The following is an 18,484-nucleotide window of genomic DNA, read 5'->3' on the forward strand; positions in this document are numbered from 1 at the left end:
AAATTTTATTCTACAATTACATGCTGAAAGATGCAGTGACAGTCTTTCTAAGCATGATTTAGGAACGTAGTCAAGTAATATATCATACTACTCTGTAGAAGAGGGATCGGATTTCTTCTTGATTATAAAATCCTTCAGAAGCAGAGGAGTTGCCTTTAATAAAAAGGGTGGGTTGTTCTGATTTGGGGTGGTTTACCTTTAAGTATGCTGATGTCCCTATTGTGAACGATGTTTTGGCTACTTTACACTAGTGCTTTCAATAGAAAAAAATATTTAAAATCAAGGTGTGTCTTAATTTTCCAAACTCCATATTGCCAAAAATGATTTTGTTTTCTTTTAGAGTAAATTCTGACTGAAGTTGCATGCATTTTATATATGAAAAGGCTGAAATGTTTGCATGAATTATCTGGTTTTAATTACACGCAAAACAATCATACAATACTGCTAGGCAAATTTTAATCTTCAGGTGAAATACGTATAGGATAACTTAGATCAACTTTAATCTTAAAGATTTCTGGTGGTAGCTTTTCTCTTAGAAATTTAGCCTATATATATTTAGAAGGCTATAACAGAGGAGTAAAAATGCCAAAATAAGAGAGATGATATTGTGGTTTTTTCATTTACAGCCTGTCTTGTGTTTTCTTAGGCACAAGTTTATAAGGATTTTGTCTTAGTATATTTGTATGTATTAATATGCAGAGTCATTGCTAGAAAAAGGATTAGATCCCTGGGGTGCCATTTTCAGCATACCTTTTGTGTGATTTTTAGAGACTTACATAAAAATTATTTTTAGTATCTTTAGCAGGAATTCAGCAGAATTTTTGTATTACACATACAAAAAATGTTTCCATGTACAGTATCTCAGAACATGAGGCACTGAATGCCTAAATTTTTTATATATTTTTTGCAAAACCTTTTTTCCAGTTGAAATATGAATACAGACATAAATGAAACCTATCGATTCTGGGTCTGTACAGTGTCTATAAATATCTCTTTTGTGTTCTACAAGTGCAATTGATTCAAAAAGCTTTGTTGAAAACTGCTTTCCTCCCAGAGCACATCAGACAAAAAAAAAGGCATTCACTGCCTAAAAACTCCACATGACAATCACAGGGATAATTCTCATGACAGTATGCTGCATGCTATCTAAAGAGGCACTAAGACCTTAGTGTGTACATTTAGGCATTTTGGCTTTGCCAATTTTGAAAACTAATATCATTTACTTTAATGTAATTAATCTTTTCTTTATATACTATAAATAAATACCTTATAATTAACAATACACCTAAAAGCTGTTAGTACTCTAACTTTGAAGGTATCTTTTTGTAAATTTTGTACACTTTTAAAGGTCTCAGTGCACTGCTAGCTATAAATGAATTGAGCTCGGATAAACAAAAGTCTTACTATGGACATGGGGAAACAGAAGAGTTCAGTAACTTGCTTATGGACATGTGATGTCATTGTAGAGCCCACATTTTTTTGTTCCAAACATAAAACCATGTATTTCCACTTAACATTTGCCATGTCACCAAAATTAGCCTTTCAAGAGTAAATCAGGACCCAAAGAAGTGCTTTCTGATTTCACATGATGTTAACTGAGTAGGCTGGCTTCATTTCTGTCCCCCTTCTTTCCTGCCAAACAGTGAAGAAATTGCTTGTTCCTTTTACAGCTGCATTTGACAAGGGTGATGACCGAAGACTTGGCAAAAAACCTGTGTTCACCAGTTCTCAGGTAAACATTTATATCCAAACGTTTGAAACATTCAGATAATTGCAAACAAAACTATTTTCATTGTTTGTTTAAATTGATACTTATTTTCCCATTTTGCTTAATGGAACTTGTTTTTGAAAAATCCGTATTTTCTTGTAAACTGTTTCTGCAGAATCAGTAATGACTACTGGAAACATCTTAGACTGTGTTCTGCGGCATTTTCAAACAGATAAGCTCAAATAAAAGGCAGGAATTTGTGTTCAGAACATCACATTCCTCTCATGCTACATAATGAAACTCATCTGTTTCCCAGAGCAAATGGTTTGCTACTGAGCTAATGAATCTCTGCTATTTTTACAAGCCACCACAGCACTGAGCCTGTTACACTCCCTGCTCTGAAAAATATTAATTACTGCCCTCAACGACGCTTCTATTGAAACTCACACTCAAAACTACATTAATGATTGGTAAAAAACCAGTATGGGTTTCATATGATTTGACAGTCTTGCATACATTGCAATGACACTGGTATCACAAAGATTCCCTTTAATGCACTTAGTTCTCCATATCTGAGTTCCTCTTTACTTGAGAGAATCAATATTGGCATTTCTATGTTGGTAATGGTTCAAATCATCACATGTTCTAAAATGATTTTTGGCTTTATGTTTGTAATAATGCATAGTCTTTATTCCTTTTTGGAAAATATGCACATATAACTCAAAAAAATTTCTTACTTAAGAAGACACTAATAATATAAATAAGTAAATATTACAGGGTAATTTGTCCAAAGTAAAAGCGAAACTCAGATATTTCTGTCTCCTCTACGCAGAGCAGTACTTTAATATTCTTGAAAGCCAGCAAACTGAGCTAAAATGTGTGTGTATGTATATACATAGATACATAAAAATTTACTTCTGTGTTTAATCTTGCTGCTTTAGATTCATGTACTACTTTAAAAGTAGATGTGTTTCAGCAATTACAGACGATGGATAGTTTGGTATTACAAGTATGTTTTGTTTGGGTTTTTTTCTCATGCCATTTTTTTTCCTAGCTAAATAAAACTACTACTGCATCTGTTGGTACAAGGAATAATTCCTGGGCAGAACACGGCAAGAAAGTTTGCTGTGGAGATTCTTCCACTAATCAGGATAAAATGAAATCTGATGGATTAGGAGCATCTGGACATGCATCCACCAATAGAAACACTGTTAATAAGACTTCAAAGCATGAGGATGTGAAGGGGAAAGATGGCAAAAAATTAGTTTCCAAGATTACTAAGGATTCCAAACCTGGGGAAAAAGCCGCTTTGCCAAAGGCTAGAGCTGTTGTAAAGACAAAAATAGAAAATAATGGAAATGTGAAGGCTGAAAGCATGCTTACCAAGCAAGATATAGAAAAGACATCATCTGCAAGTGGACAAAAAAATTCAGGAAGCAGCAAAGGTCTGAGGAACCATGAAGGAAAAGTTGCAGGTGCCAGACCTAAAGTGCTGACAGTAACCTCAAGCATGCAGAACAAAACAAAACCATTGAAAAAAACCACAGGGAAGGAATCTCCCTCCTTGGTGACTGTGGCAGCAACTTCCAGCAAGTCAGCAAATTCAAACACGGATGTGCAGACTGCAGGTGAACAGACAGAGGAGCCCAAAGAGGATAAATCCGTAGAGGAAGGGAAAAAACAGACTGGTAATTTTTTATAATTCTTTCTTTAAAGTCCTCTTCTGACTGGTCTCAGGCTGTTCATACACTGAAAACCAGCCAGGGAAGCTTTAAGACAATCTACTATAAACTGATAAGAGTTACATTATTTCCCTGTAAATTAATGTAAACTGACTTTACAGTCAATTAATAGCCATACAAAACAGTAAACATTTTACAACTTCAGCATGTATGGTCTTCTCAATAACTGATTTTCATATATTAGATTTTTTTTGGTACTTACATGCAGTGAATTTCCCTCTGTAATTAACTTTGAATTTACTCTACAGTAGTGAAAACAAAAGTATCAGTGAAGGTATCAAATGGAGTCACCACCAAAAAAAAAAAGACTGAGCTTGAGGCTAATGTCACAACAAGCAGGTATGTTACAAAGCAATATGCTGCTTCATGGATGTGTGCATGAGTGTATGAGTTTGGGAAGAATGGTTTCAGGTGAACTGTTAAGCTTACCATTAGATGTTCTTTTTAATCTGAAAATGGTTTCTGTAGGATGTTATTTGCAAAACAGTATGAGTTAGCTATTGGCAACATTGCTGTAAAGATAAAACAGATTTGGCTTTGGTGTTGGACTGTTGCATGCTAATAATTTTTAAATTGTTATAGGTCATTCAGAATTCTGCATACTGGAACAGTTAATGACTACACAAGGTGTTGTAAATATATAATTTCTGGAATAGTTTAGATTAAACTAGACAGGAGACAGCTGAAGTGAAATTGTGAAATGGGTCATCATATATACATGTTTGTATATAAATTAAAAATATAGATATAGATTTAATTTTTATTTTCAAAAAGTTTACTTTTTAGGTTGCATTTTCAATATTTATGTATGTGTGCACATTAAAACACATATATTTCTTGTTTAAATATAATTAAACATTGCTTGATCAAGCCTGAAAATAATGGATGTAATTATTTCTTTGCAGTCTGACAAAAAAACCAACAGGAAAGGGGTGTAATGAGCAAAATGTACAAGCTGTTCCAAAGAAAAAAGGGAATGTGAGTATGAATTCTACACCACAGCAAAAGACTCAAAACACACCTACCAATTCTCCCAAGAACCAAGGTAAAGTTTCATACAGCAGTTAAATGATCTGCCACTTATATGCAAAGCTTTGAGGTTGGTTTGGTTTTTAGCACAAGTATTTGAAAAATCTTCTGGAGAATTCTGGGTTTTTTCCATATTTCACTTTTGGTGACAGTCCTAAGCTGTAAAATGCAAATTAACGTGTCAACTTCAAAATACTTAAAAGACGGTCTTCACTCCCAGTCAGTGTTTTCTTCTGCTTGTTTAATCTGCATTGCAGAGACTTCCATTTGCTGATCCCCTGCACTTCTGCATTTGGAACCATGACTGAGCTCAACAGAAATTCTGTAGGTTGAGCATTTGTAATAAGCCTCAAAGATCTGGACTGCAGCCTGCTTTATGCCTCCCTAATTAGGTGTTTTCCTATTTCTCCCTCTCAGTAGTGTACTGATACTGGCCCCCAAACAAATACTCAACTTCAACAGCTACTGATAGAAGGGGTAGGAAATGACACTGTAGAACACAGAGAGGAAACACTGCTTAAGAAGGATACAAGGTGTTAAGGATGGAGCTCTAATATTCAAGTTTTATTATCTTAAATACACTGTGATATAGAAGACACAGGTTCTGTCAATTTGTGGTCATTAAAGATCTTGCAGTATTTTCTGACTGAGCAGGGACATTAACTCTAGTATTCTAATCACATTATAACTAATGTAATTATTTTATGCCTCTGTTCATTTCCTCTACAATATAAATTGAATACAGTACTCATTACTTCCTGTGCTAAGCTGCTGTGTGGTGTTTGTATGCATTATTAGGGAGCTGCTGCTTTCTACTTTAGGGATGACTGCTGCAGTTACAGGCTGAAGTGATTCCTGTATGTATGTTCCATGAATTGCCTTAAAGGTGCCAAGACAGTGTTTTTGTCTACTAGTTATTATTTCAAATCTTAATTCTTTAACAAGCCTTAAATCCCTTAGTTACATTAAAAGTTGAGTAACTTGTTTCTTAACATAAACAAGCATTAACATAAAATTGGTGAATATGCTGTGACTGGGACATACAACTTTTATAGTCTTTTTTACTGTTTGTCAGGACCTCAGGGGGAATCACCAAATTCACTGAAATCAGGAATGTCTCCAAAACATAATGAAGAAAAAAATGTGTTACAACACCTGGTTCAGACAACACTCCCAGAAAAACATCCTTCAGCTAAGAAGAAGAGTATTAAACAATCACCAACACCTGTAACAAAAGCCACTTCAAAAATAACACCTAAGACTCTGGCTCCATCAAAGAATGCTGAGATTGCAAACAGTAAAGACCCAAAACAGAAAACAGCTGTATTAAAATCTCAGTCCTCTGCCCAAAAGCATTCAAGGAGTGATTCTCCTGTTGTCCAGAAGAATATGCACACCTCTGAGCACAGAGGTTCAGGACAGAAACTTGAGAAAAACACAGCTGATGCTGTGGCAGGTCAGCTTCATGACAATAATGAATGTTATTCTGCAAATGAACCTTTAAAACCTGCCACAGAAAGTAGCAGTGACAATAAATTGCTGGAGTCCTGTCAATCCAATAAACAAAAATTACCAGATACTTCTGCAACTGTGCAATACGAAATACAATCCAAATCTTCTTCTCCTCAAATTGCAGAAGAAACTATTTATAAACTGAATGCTTCAATACAAAGTGACATGGAAACAAGACAAATCTGTGGAGATCAGACTGGAATTAGAAAGACTGAAGATCCAGAGAAAGATGATAATACAGCTGAATTTCACTGTCGTGCACAGTCTTCCAATGATGGATATTCAGACTCTTCCAAGGAAACCAATCAAAAGGCCATTGTTTTAGGAGAACTGGTGAAAGATTCAAAAGCAGAAAAAGTCTGTAATGAACAGAGTGACAAAATAAACTCTGAAACAGGTCATAACTATCGTGAAAGTGCTTTATCAAGTTTTTCCCAAGTAACCAATAAAGAGGATGAGACATCATCTTCTCAGATCCATGTGGAAGGATTTCTTACAGTTGATGAACTGTGTGATACATCAGCCTTGACTGAATATAAATCAGTTACAACAGATTTAGACGATGTTTCAGAATGTTCCACAGAACAAATAACAGAAAAATATTCACCTAATTACACAGAGCTTATAGAGCCTATGGAAATGCCAGAAAACCATGAAAATGCAGAAATTCCCTTTGTGGACCATTGGAGTACTGGTGCTGTAGATCCAAAAGAGAGCCCTGAATCAGATACTGGCAGTGCAACCACATCCTCTGATGATATAAAACCAAGATCTGAAGATTATGATGCTGGAGGCTCTCAGGATGATGAGGGATCCAATGAAAGAGGGATTTCTAAATGCAGTACTATGTTATGTCACGACTTTCTTGGAAGAAGCAGCAGTGACACAAGTACACCTGAGGAATTAAAAATTTATGATAGCAGCCTAAGAATAGAAGTGAAAATGAAAAAAGAGGGTTCTGATCTCTTTCGTGTTAATTCAACAAGTGATGATGAAATACCAAGAAAAATCTGGTCCCATCAAGAGAGTTCACGGACCACAACTAGAGAAAGCAAAAGTTCTACCTTTGGTAATACACAGTTTACGCAGGAAGCAGACCAAGTTTCTTCTTCTGCCGATGAAACAGAAGATGACAGATCTGAAGCAGAGAACGTTGCAGAAAACTTTCCCCCACCAAATGTTCCTACTCAACAGTTCCAAGGAATTGATAATTTAGCTTTTGAGGATGCAACAGAAAATGATACTGCAAGTCAGGAGTTTTCTAAAACTAAAAATTTCAAACGATCTGTTTTACTTTCAGTAGATGAATGTGAAGAATTGGGAGCTGACGATAAAGTGGAAACTCACACTTCACGTCAGCACTCAATAGATTCTCTTACTCCAGAAGTATTTGACAGTGTTTCTCAAGAGCACCATGGAACGACATTTTATTCAAGATACTCATTGGAAACTGAAGAGGGATTCCTGGATGGCAAACAGCAAAAGGATAGAGACAATAGACTGGATAAAAGTGGAAGTTCTGTCCTGCATCTTCACGGTACTGAAATCCCAGGAAAGGAGAATCAAGGTGCTTCAATGACTGAACAAAACTGCCCAGAGAAAGTATATTCAGCAGCTAGTCCACATCCAGGAGAAAACCAGCAAGTCAATATGAAGAATGAGGTGGATAGTGAATTTCACCAGTGCAATAAGTACTTAGACAATGATGCAAAATCTCAAGAAAGACCATGTCATCTGGATCTTCAGCAGAGAGAAACTAATTCTGATGTGCAAAAGAACAGCTCTGCAAAACCTGTAGAAGCCAGTAAGAATCAGATGCTGACTCAGGAAAGTCAAGTGAGAGAGAGTCAACCAGCAACTACTGAATGCGCTAATACTGATTTACTTCCAGGTAATGTACAGAAATAGAAACATTCAGTCATTCAAAACCAAATTAATAGGGAAAGCTTTGGCAATTTGTCGGGGATTGAATCCTGAACTGAAGTAATTTTGGCTGAAACCATATTTAAATATTTTTAAGTATTTCACTTGGGTAGAGAATGCTTGTCTGTCTGAAATATCCGTCAATACCCTGCTGTTCAATGAGCAACTTGACTACAAGAAAAGAGATTTCCTGTAATGCTAAAAGAAAGATTGGATGCAGTTGTCTGTACTTCAGTTATTTTTAATCCAATCTAACATTGACAGCATCAGCTTTTGATGGAATCCTAGTATTTGTTTTGTCTGCTTGACAATATATAGTATGTCTGAATGGGATGTGCAATAACTAAAGTAATAACCTTAACTAAAGCGCACTGAACTGTTTACCTGAACAGCTATATGCATTATTGTTGTAATTTATTTATTTATATACTATATACAAATTTGGATCATTCTCCCACTGAATATAACTGAATATTTGCCATATACATCAGTGGGAGCAGGTTTGAACTCTGCTTTAGAGCTTATGAGATGTCTAAAATTCTAAATTTTACCAGTAAAAGCTTATTTCCTAAAGAGAGATTATACTTAGAACTGATGCTTATATACAAAAAAAGTTCTAACTTGTTTCATGTAGCTAGATGAATACTTGTCTAGTTTTGTGTTCTGTCTTCTTTATATCAATAATTCAGTCTGTTTATCCCATCAAAAATATACAATAGTGTTGATTACAACTATTGTGTATTCAAGAGTAATGAAACACGGATGATGATCTATGTTCAGCCAGACCACAGAACAAGAAGACATTAAAAGTTGTACTATTTTTTTAAGTTTGCTTGCCCTTGCCTGCAGCTGCCCTTGCATGTGCAATGTAGAAATAAGCCTGTGGATAAACAATTTTGGTTTTAATTCTCTTCTAAGCTGACATAGCTTAAGTCACCATTCAGTAATCATTCTCTATTAATTCCCTCTATGCACCTCCTGGTCTAAATTTAATTTATGTAGTAAATGAGAAATTTCATGTGCATTAAGTGTATATTTACATTGTCATTTTCTGTATCAGAAACTTAATTATGGAGGTTATTGTTAATTACCAGTGGTGATTGCTGCTTTAACTTAATTTATAAATCATACTTTGTTTTTTATATAGGAAATAAATGCCTCAAATTTTGTCAATTTTGTATAACCCTCCATCCCCCCCTTTTTTAACCTGATTGGATTGTCCTTCCTGAATGAATTAAATTTTGCTCTACACAACCCTGAGGGGAGGATCATCTGCAATTTTTACATTGTACAGTATTGTGAATTATTTCAGGAGACATAGATGATTATGACACAATGGCACAAACCTGCATGTATGAACATCGGCCTTCAAAAACCCTTTCTCCAATATATGAGATGGATGTTGGAGAAGCAATTGAGCAGAGGATGGATTCAGAAACAGCAGTTCTAGACATGGATTTTGAAGATCAACAGTTTGCAGAACAGGACTGGACTCTACTCAGGCAATTGCTATCTGAGCAGGACTCAAATATAGATTTCAAAAACTCTGTTCCTGAAGACCTTAACTTAGCACAATGTCTTATCAACCAGACACTGTTTCTGGCACGAGATGGTTCGAATCCTCAGGGTACCTCACAAGTTGACACGTTCAGCAGGTGGACTGAGCTCATGTCTCCGCTTGACGACTCCTCAGCGAGCATTACAGTGGCAAGCTTTTCATCTGAAGACTGCTCGTCCCCTCAAGGGGAATGGACAATTCTTGAACTGGAAACCCATCATTAAGGTTTCAGCTGTTTGCAACTGAACTGCAACCCATTCCCCAAATCTATTTTTGCTGAGTTGTTTCCATACCATAATGAAATACTGCATCAGTCAAGAACAAGCAATTCTTGATATGAGGCAATCTTTCTGATAAAATGAGGTAAATATGTTAACTTATCATCTAGATTTAATCACAAGTACAATAATTTTTCAAGACTTAAATGTATGTCTTTTCTAAAAATGAACTTGAGCATGTATTTTCTAGAATTGTTAGAAAAACTAGATAACATGAAAGAAAAATCTGGGTTTCTGCCCTCCCTTTTATCTTCTTTTTTGACATTTAATGTTCTCATTGATCAAAAATTTAAAGATGAATGCACTATAGCAGACCTATTCCTCTCCTTCCCCCCGACCCCATGGTGACTTCATTTTACAACAATAAAGATTCAGAATGGATGTGTCAAAGGTGATGTGTGCCAACACTACTTTAAATGACAGAAAAGCATGCTTATATTCAAAGCAAATGTTTCAATCTGACTCTGCCTTGGGCCTTGTTAATATGAGCAGCTTGCTTAATCTGTTTCTTCCAGATTTGATTTTTGTATTTTGGTTTGTTTTGTTTAGAAGTTTCCAATAAATTTTTTTAATTGCCTTTTCTTCAAATATAAGACTTCAAAGGGTCTGTGCTGTACAAAGACCACTGTTTCTTTCACGAAAATGCACATTTTAAGTAAATGTTTTAAATGGCATAGTGCATGAATTCAAAGGAGTTGGTAGAATGTTTCTCCTGCTCTAAGAAACAGCATGTCTGATATCTCCAAAAGTAAATCTGAAGCTGTGGTCAGTGTTAATCTGAAGTCTGATGTTAACTAGAATTACCTTCAGGCATTAATTAATTACACTTGCACGTTCTCATGCTGAAGTATAGCAAGATTCTCAGGAATTTGGTTTGTGTGTTTTCATAGATGTCACATTTTTGGGAGTGGTAATAGGATTATTGCATCTTCATTATTATCTCTAGTGTAGCTTTTATAAATTGAGACTAAATGTCACAATAACCTTTCTTTTGACTCAGAGTGAAATAGGATATAAAGATCATTTTGCTGCTTTTGGCTCTTTGGGTGTGGATAGGACCAATTATTGTCTTTTCTGATTGACAGGGGAGGAAGGAGTGAGAAACTCTTTGTAATTCTTACCTAGTCAGAACTCCTGAAACATACAGGGGTTTTTTCCCTGCAAAGGTTGGACCCCCTCAGAGGTCTGCATTATGGAAACAGTAGTGCTTGTCTTTCACACAGCTTAAAATCTAAAAAAGAAGCATTCTACCTCCTCTTAGTCATGAACAGAAGTGCCTTCAGAAGCGAGTGCCATATAGGAGTAAAAGGCTAAGTAACATTCTATTTTAGTTGGAACTACAGGAGTACACAACTAAGCTGACTGTAACCACTGACAACATGGTCAGTTCTGCAAGCTTTTGCACAATTCCAGCAGTGCACCTTAACCTGACAAACTTCATTTCTTTTTGTTCATAGTCAGAAACTCAGTTTTGTGGAAATATGAACTTGCCTTAGTGTATGATTAAAGAGGTTATGACTTTGGATTTGACAGAATAAAGATCTCTGAGGCAAAATCATTTATCTAGCAAGGAACTTCATTGGATTTCTGATACATAAGTAAAAGTAATGTTTTATGCTCAAAATGAATGGAGGAAGAAATTTAACTTGTTGTTTAATATCAAGGTAAGGGAAAGAAAGGAAAACCTTCCATTCTGTCAGTGGAAGACTAAACTGATGGAAGGAAGATGTTCAGTCTCATCATAAAAATATTTAATCTGCTCTTTTAGCAGAAGGATAAATACTCTGAGATACTGTAATTCAAAATATTATAGATGTAATATTCTGTATTTAACCCAGACTTCATATTGAGGGAGTTAGAACCACCTTTAGAAGTGCAGAACATCAAGAAAGCCTATTTTCACCTTCAGTGAAAATAGGTTTTCTTGATGTTCTGCAAGGTACATCAGTAGGAGATAAATCTTTTGGATAAAATAGAGAACTGTAGTATTGGCCATAGGAAAAGATGAAGCTCAAGGGAAGCTCTTACAGCAGGCCAAGGAATAGTGTTTTCTAATGTCTGTGAAAGTAAAAGTTGTCTACCAAAAAGTTTAATCAGCTTTAAAATCCTGATGATATTCTGAGAGTGGGCATTCACATGTTAAACAAGATGAAGTGATGGAAAGGAGAAGTGACAGAAAATGAAAGAAGGGATTCTTTTGTCTATTTTTTGCTCTGCCCATATTTTTAACTTCTTACTGAATTGATAAAGTGACACTGAAAATTGACACAAAATTTCAAGTGTATTGTATGAAATACAATCACATATAGGTTTTTTAATGGTGGTTTTTGTCTTGGCATTTATTTTTTCAGTTGTATCAAAATTAAATTAGCTTCTCTCTTCAACACTGTTGCTACAATTCCTTTAACAGCTTTGCAGCAGAGCACTGATTAGGATATTGTTCACTTGGTACAGAGGCAGCCATAGAATTCAGCTTCCCACAGCCAAACAGTGTCTGCAGAAGTAGCAGGAATAGAAAGTGGTATTGTTTTTAACTCGCGTTACTAGAGCGCCTGTGAGGCTTAATCAGACCAGCATCCCACTGGCTAGACATTGTACAAACAAAGAGCAAAAACAAAGACTGCCCACAGAGTGGTCAGAATCCAAGAGAAGACAAAACACAAAAAAAAATGCACATGAATGGAAAAGTAAAATGAGAGTGTCAATATTTGTCTAGCTGATTAGCAATGGTTTCAGCACATCATCAGTTTAAATAGTCATTTTTTTCTCCTGTATGCATTACGAAAAGGGGAAACTTTAGGGTGAGATATGAAGGCTGGATAACAACGGAGCTGGAAGAATGCATAATCCTGACCAGCCTTATGTGCTGCCTAAACTGTTTGACCCTGACCTCATTCAGGGAAATGTTCAAGCTTTAAGCCAGGTGTAGATAGCTATTTGTTTAATAGTATCAGTCACCTGAGTTCTTTGGAAGCCTTCTCACACCTCCTGGCAGTGATTTTATCACTGTATTTGCCTCTTCTCCAACACAGGAGAGAATGGATAAAAGTTTCTTTGAAAACTTGATACAGAAACAAAGATGGTGCCATGGGCTCCAAGTGAATAGTGATTATGAGGTCCTGAAAGAGCTCTAAAGCAAAGACAAGTAGATAGATACGTATGATGAAACAGTGAAGGGGTGTCAGTGAGGAAACTAAAACAATGGCACAGTCAGAATACTGCCCTTGCAGTAGTATTTGGAATAAGAGCAGTGAAATTGATCTGTCAAAGCCTGAGAAGACCAGGTTGCAGTTAACAGGCACAAGTGACAGCTCACCTGAGACTGTTCTGTGAATGGGCAAAGATGTCTGTATCCTACAGAGAGTAACACCACATTTAGTAAACCATTAGTGAAATTTAAAGGAGAGGACATGGCAATCAGTCTCAGACAATGACCCTGATTTGGCCTACCTTGAATGACATGTTATGAAAGTGAAAAATAAGGAAAGATGTTTTACATTTGGAAAGTTAGAGTCTAATCTGGAGAAGCAGCTCTGCAGGGTTTTTACATACAGATAATAGCTAAAATTATATTTGTGAAGTAAGTTACCAACAGACACACTGCAGACAGATAAGGGAAGGCCAGACACTTGGAACCACACAGGAAAGGCAGGAGGGGGAAGTTCTTCCTAATAATATGTTAAAAAATAAATTAGGGAAGCAAAGGAAATGAAAATATGGAGGCAGGAGTCAAATGAGGATGAGAGGATTTAAGGAAAACTGCACCACTGGCTTCACTGAACATAGCCCACAAGGCAGATGAGTATAAAATACCAGTTTTGAGGTTGATTAGGAAGGTGTTCTCTAGGGGCCATGGTGAAAATGAAGATTAGCTCACAGTCAGAGGCAACAGACAGTACAGTCTGTTTGGTAGAGCCTGACAGAACTGCAGGAAGGAAACAGCCTAACCACTAAGAGACAAACAACAGTTAGAAAAGCAGATCAGTTAATAATATATTTTGGTTTGCTTTTTCAGTGCATGAGATTATACCATGTTTATGTAGTGTAGCAAAAGAAATGCAGAGGCTGAGGCACACAGTGAAGATCAGAAGAGATAAGCATGAAATGAGATCAGCAGGCAGTCTGGACTGCTACAAGTGATCAGATAAGTGCATAAAAAGCCCAGACATCTGCTTTTGTGGTATAGGGGTAATGGAAAGGACACTTCATAAATTCTTAAGTTTTTCCCCTTAGAAAAGCTTCCTCCAGAATCAAATAATTACAGAAAAAACACAGCAATACAGGAAAATGTAGCCTTGAACTGACCTCTAAAGGTCTGTAGTCCAACCTTCTACTAAAAGCAGGGGTAACTTCAAAGTTAGATGGGGTTCTTTGGGCCTCATCAACATCCATAGCACATAAAATGATACTAAAGTCAGCAGGCAGAAACACAATACTCATGGGATACATATTTGAGATTAAACTATACTCATTATAATAAAACTACTCTGTGTGTCATTGGAAAATATTAATAATTGAGTACAAGGAATATGGTTAGCTTGCATTATTTTAAAGTTCTGGATGATATGTGACTGAACTGTACATGTTTAATAATCTTATTCCATACTTTTTAAGGTTTTTAATTGTTTCAAAATTATACTCAATTTTTGAGATGGCAAATTTTATTATTATTTTGGAAGAACTAGGGCTAGAGAACTTGCTATGTTTCTCCCAAAGACTGTCTCTAGGATGCATTCCCCCATCATTGGCTATCAGTTTGTTTCAGGGAATATGATTTTTAAAAACAACCACATACCTGTTCTAGGTGCATACTGTAGAAGACTATTTTATATATATTTCAATATATATTATTGCCATCTGGAAAATAATAAGTAGCATGCGAATTCTACTTTGCTCCAGAAAACCTAAACCTTTGCATGATGGAATTAAGTACTGCTCTCATATTGTTCATCTGTTGCTGAGAACCAAGATATTTAGGAATTCATTATTTTGCTTTCAATGATGTCAAAAAAACCCCTCTTTTTGACCTCAGGTGAATGAGGTTCAGGACCTGTCTATAATAATGCATGTACTAGAAATGCTATTTTTCCAATATATATATTTCATAGTTTTCTAGTTTTATTCTACTAATAACATTGTACAATTGTAGGTAAGACAAATTACAGCTAGAAAGACCTCAATTTAGGAGTCATAATTGTATGCATTCTGTTAATGTTTCATGACTGGGGTGATTTAACATTTTTACATTGATGAATGACATTCTTGCCAGGACTACAGAGGAACTGAGGACAAAAGATAAAATGAGAAGTATTGCAGCTTTATTACAACAGATGATTCTCTGGAAATGGGCTTTTAGATCTGAAATCAAATATAATTAGAAGCTTTCATCTCTTGCAGAAAATCCATACTGATTTTCATCTTTCTCTCTTGAACAAAAGCGTTGTGTGATTTTTTTTCAACTTTGGAAGAAATACAGCTCAAATGTCTTCTTTTGCTAATTTAAAACCTAGCTGCTTGCCATTGGCAACTACTGTGTGTTTAAAGAAGCTAAACCTGTAACAGAGAGAAGTGATTTATCTAAGGACTGGTTATCAGCTGGGGAAAAATACTGAGTTTGGTAATTTTTTTACAAATCTGTTTTTTTACATTTGATAACTAAAACCAGAAGAAGTCATATAGAGCAGGTGTGCACACACACCTGTTTCTTTCTGGCATTTGACCTTCCTTTCATACTTCTCTTTGCAATCTGCACTGTATGCTCCATTAAGCCACAGTTCTGCAAACACAGAAGTGAATCCACAGCCACATCTGCAGAGTGACTTTCAGCTTAACATTCTCTTTTCAGAGAGGGTAATGGAGCTGACACTGGGGGCAAGCACTGTGCATACTTGTGTTTTTATACAGTACTCAGCTTAATGAGGTTCTAATCCTGATGAACCATCTAGATGCAGTTAAAGTGTGAAATAATTAATAACAGAATTCCATTAAATTCCCTCCCTGTTCTCCTTAAATGGTTGCTCAGAAGACTGTCCAGTTTGAGAAATCAAAGTCCTAAGAACCTCACTTTTTGCATTACATGCAACAGAAGTTCTTTCTCTGTTGCACTGTAAAATATGAATACATGTCTTCAGTAACTCAAACCTCAATATCCGGAGGGGCTGACTGTAACTCAGTAACTGGGTACATTTAACAGGGACACTGATGGTCAAAACAGGATTTGTATTCTTAGAGCTCATGACTTAACTGGACTAGTGTGTATTCTGGTGAACCTGAACAACATGCACAAATTTGGGACTGAGCCCAATTACCCAGGTAGTCCATCAGACTTCGTATTTATGCACTCAATGACAGTGACTGCTCTTTCTCAGCTCCCACTGAAGTTAGTGTGAGTGATATCAGATGCATGTTTACGAAGATCACGTTATTTATGTGTCTGGACAGAAAGGCTAGTTACTGGAGTAAAAATTTTGGCCCATGTACCTTTAATGCATAAAACGTTTTTGAGCCTGATCTCATCAACTTAAATTCAACCTACAATATCCTCACCTATGCAATCCTTATGTAGGAATTCTTGCCATTTTCTTACAGTTTTGCTTAAGGAAATAATTTTTCTTCTTCACTTTTTCTTTTTAACAACCCTCTTTTAAGTGTGGCATGACATCCTGCCAGTAGAGTTATATCAGTGTGCTTAAGATCAATACAGATAGGATAAATTCTGTGTACATGCCAGATTCAGTGTAGGTAACATAAAAGCTTTGTGTGACTTTCATAAAATCAGGTAATATCCACAAACAAGAGACCCACCTCTAAGTCTAACTTCCTGCCTATAACAAAATCTCCTCCTGTGTCTGTAGAGAAAAAAAACCCTTCAATCTCTATTTTCTGGATTATCATATTAGATTAATCTTGGTTACTAGAACATACGTATAATGGGATGCATATGAAGAAAAGTTTGAGTCACTACCTGTATCCACGGCTTCATGGTCCTAGAATCTTTTGACCACTCAGTCCTGTGGAGGGGAGGATGTTAAGATCTCAAACCGAATGCTTGCATGTTTCCCACCTGCTTGCTTTCCACACCTAGATAACGAGCTTGGGCCTGAGTAATCCTATTTTGAAATTATTTCTTGTCAACATATGTGTTCTGTTTCACAAATATCTGTATGGTTGCACAGTCCCACAACCCTTCTTCCCCATGCTACATACTCAAGGTTTTTAGTTGATTTCTGTATGACAGAAAATAATAAATCCTATGTGTAAGTTAAATGCTGCGTTGCTGTACTTCATTCAGCTGGTGGACTGCTGACATGAATTTTTATTTGTGCTCTGTAAATGGCAAAAAAAAAAGTTACTTTCCTTTTCCATCTGTTTAGTGAATCTTCACTCCTTTTTGTCCTTTAAAGGAAAATATTGATTTTGCTATGATTGTGCCATCAGAGAACAGGACAATTGATACGTGTCTGAAGATCAACCATCAGTTTTCATATAAAAATACAGAGAGAAGATACCTATGTAACAGTCCCACAAAATCCAACAATGGTGCTGATGTAGAACATACAGGAGATGGGGCAGAAGAACATAGGGAAACATTAATTTGATGATAGATTTTGCATTGTCATAAATTAGTTATTCGTTCAGATGCTTATGCCATTATCTTCATCATAGGGGAGTTCTAGTCCCAAGATCTTTCTATCCTTGCCTAAGTGGGGTTCTGTACTCTGCTTCCAGGAAATATTTGATATGCTGCCAGACTCAGCCTGGTTCTTTCTCTCTCCTGCAACTTCACCTGCATGTGAAATGCACCATGTAGGTATGTGGGAAAGAAAAGCTTCTGAGATTAAAAGCTAAAACTAGCCAAATGTCAGAAACTGTCACAGCAGAGATAACAGTAAGTAGGAAAATAGCTTTCCTCAGAAGTCCCTTTTGGGAAAGGAAACTACTGTGGAGAAGAATGCTCTGAAGAACACACAATTCAGAAAAATCTATTTTCTTTGAGTCCGAGCTCTACTTAATTAGCGATCTGACATTCAGGCTCAAAAAAAGAGAAATCTAAGTCACTAAATACTCAAATGGTCTTGCAGAACAAACTTCTACCAGAACTGTCCCTTGGGCAGAGTCCCAGGGGCTCAGCATGTCCTACTGCATCAGACTTGTACCACACACCCATGAGGCCAGAGCACAGTGCAGGGTCCAGGGTCCATTCTGCTCAGAACAAGCCCTGGTTTTATTTCAAAAACCAGCTATTGTCAAATGTAAGTGACAAGCAGAAATAGGTATAAATATTTGCAAACTGTAATTAAGACACATAATTTACAAGAGTAAATGTATAACAACTGGAGTCAAAATACTGATAGAAAGCATTTTCTGTTAAGATTTGGGTTTTTCTCATTGTCTCACACTTACCCATCATTGTACTTTGATGCTTCTCAAGTGATATTCTGAGTTCGGGGATGTCCATGCACAGTAAGTGGCTATCAGGGAAAAAAGGTACCCATCAGGAGCTTAAATTTCTTTGTAATTACATGTTTAAAAACACATAAATGAGGTTAGTTTCTTGTGGTTATTTTAAAATCACCTAAAAAGTGAATAAAAAGAAAAAGCTTTTACTAAACGATCTGATTTTTGGTAAAAATCCCAGTTTCAGAAGACAGTATGAGAAGCTAGAGCCGTGCCTGGCTAAAGAGCAGAGCTGGGTACCAGCACTTTGAATGGTTCAGCATGCCAGCTCTTCTTG

At 36.3% G+C, this 18,484-nt stretch overlaps 1 protein-coding gene across 2 annotated transcripts in view; it reads left to right on the forward strand.

Annotated features, from left to right (window-relative positions):
• BTBD8 (BTB domain containing 8) overlaps window positions 1–11,655 on the forward strand; it is a 35,445-nt gene extending 23,790 nt beyond the window's left edge. Inside the window, exons 6-11 of one of the 2 annotated variants that reach the window (XM_039727178.1) lie at window positions 1,671–1,732; window positions 2,763–3,396; window positions 3,699–3,789; window positions 4,356–4,495; window positions 5,555–7,882; window positions 9,227–11,655. In XM_039727178.1, the coding sequence (XP_039583112.1) occupies window positions 1,671–1,732; window positions 2,763–3,396; window positions 3,699–3,789; window positions 4,356–4,495; window positions 5,555–7,882; window positions 9,227–9,696 (3,725 nt within the window). In that variant the 3' untranslated portion in view covers window positions 9,697–11,655. Of the gene's footprint in view, window positions 1–1,670; window positions 1,733–2,762; window positions 3,397–3,698; window positions 3,790–4,355; window positions 4,496–5,554 lie in introns of both variants that reach the window. The other variant, XM_039727177.1, reaches the window with a different exon arrangement.
• The last annotated feature ends 6,829 nt before the right edge of the window (window positions 11,656–18,484 follow it).

Source organism: Passer montanus, unplaced genomic scaffold (genome assembly GCF_014805655.1).
Source record: "Passer montanus isolate IOZ18808 unplaced genomic scaffold, ASM1480565v1 scaffold60, whole genome shotgun sequence".
NCBI lineage: Eukaryota > Metazoa > Chordata > Aves > Passeriformes > Passeridae > Passer > Passer montanus.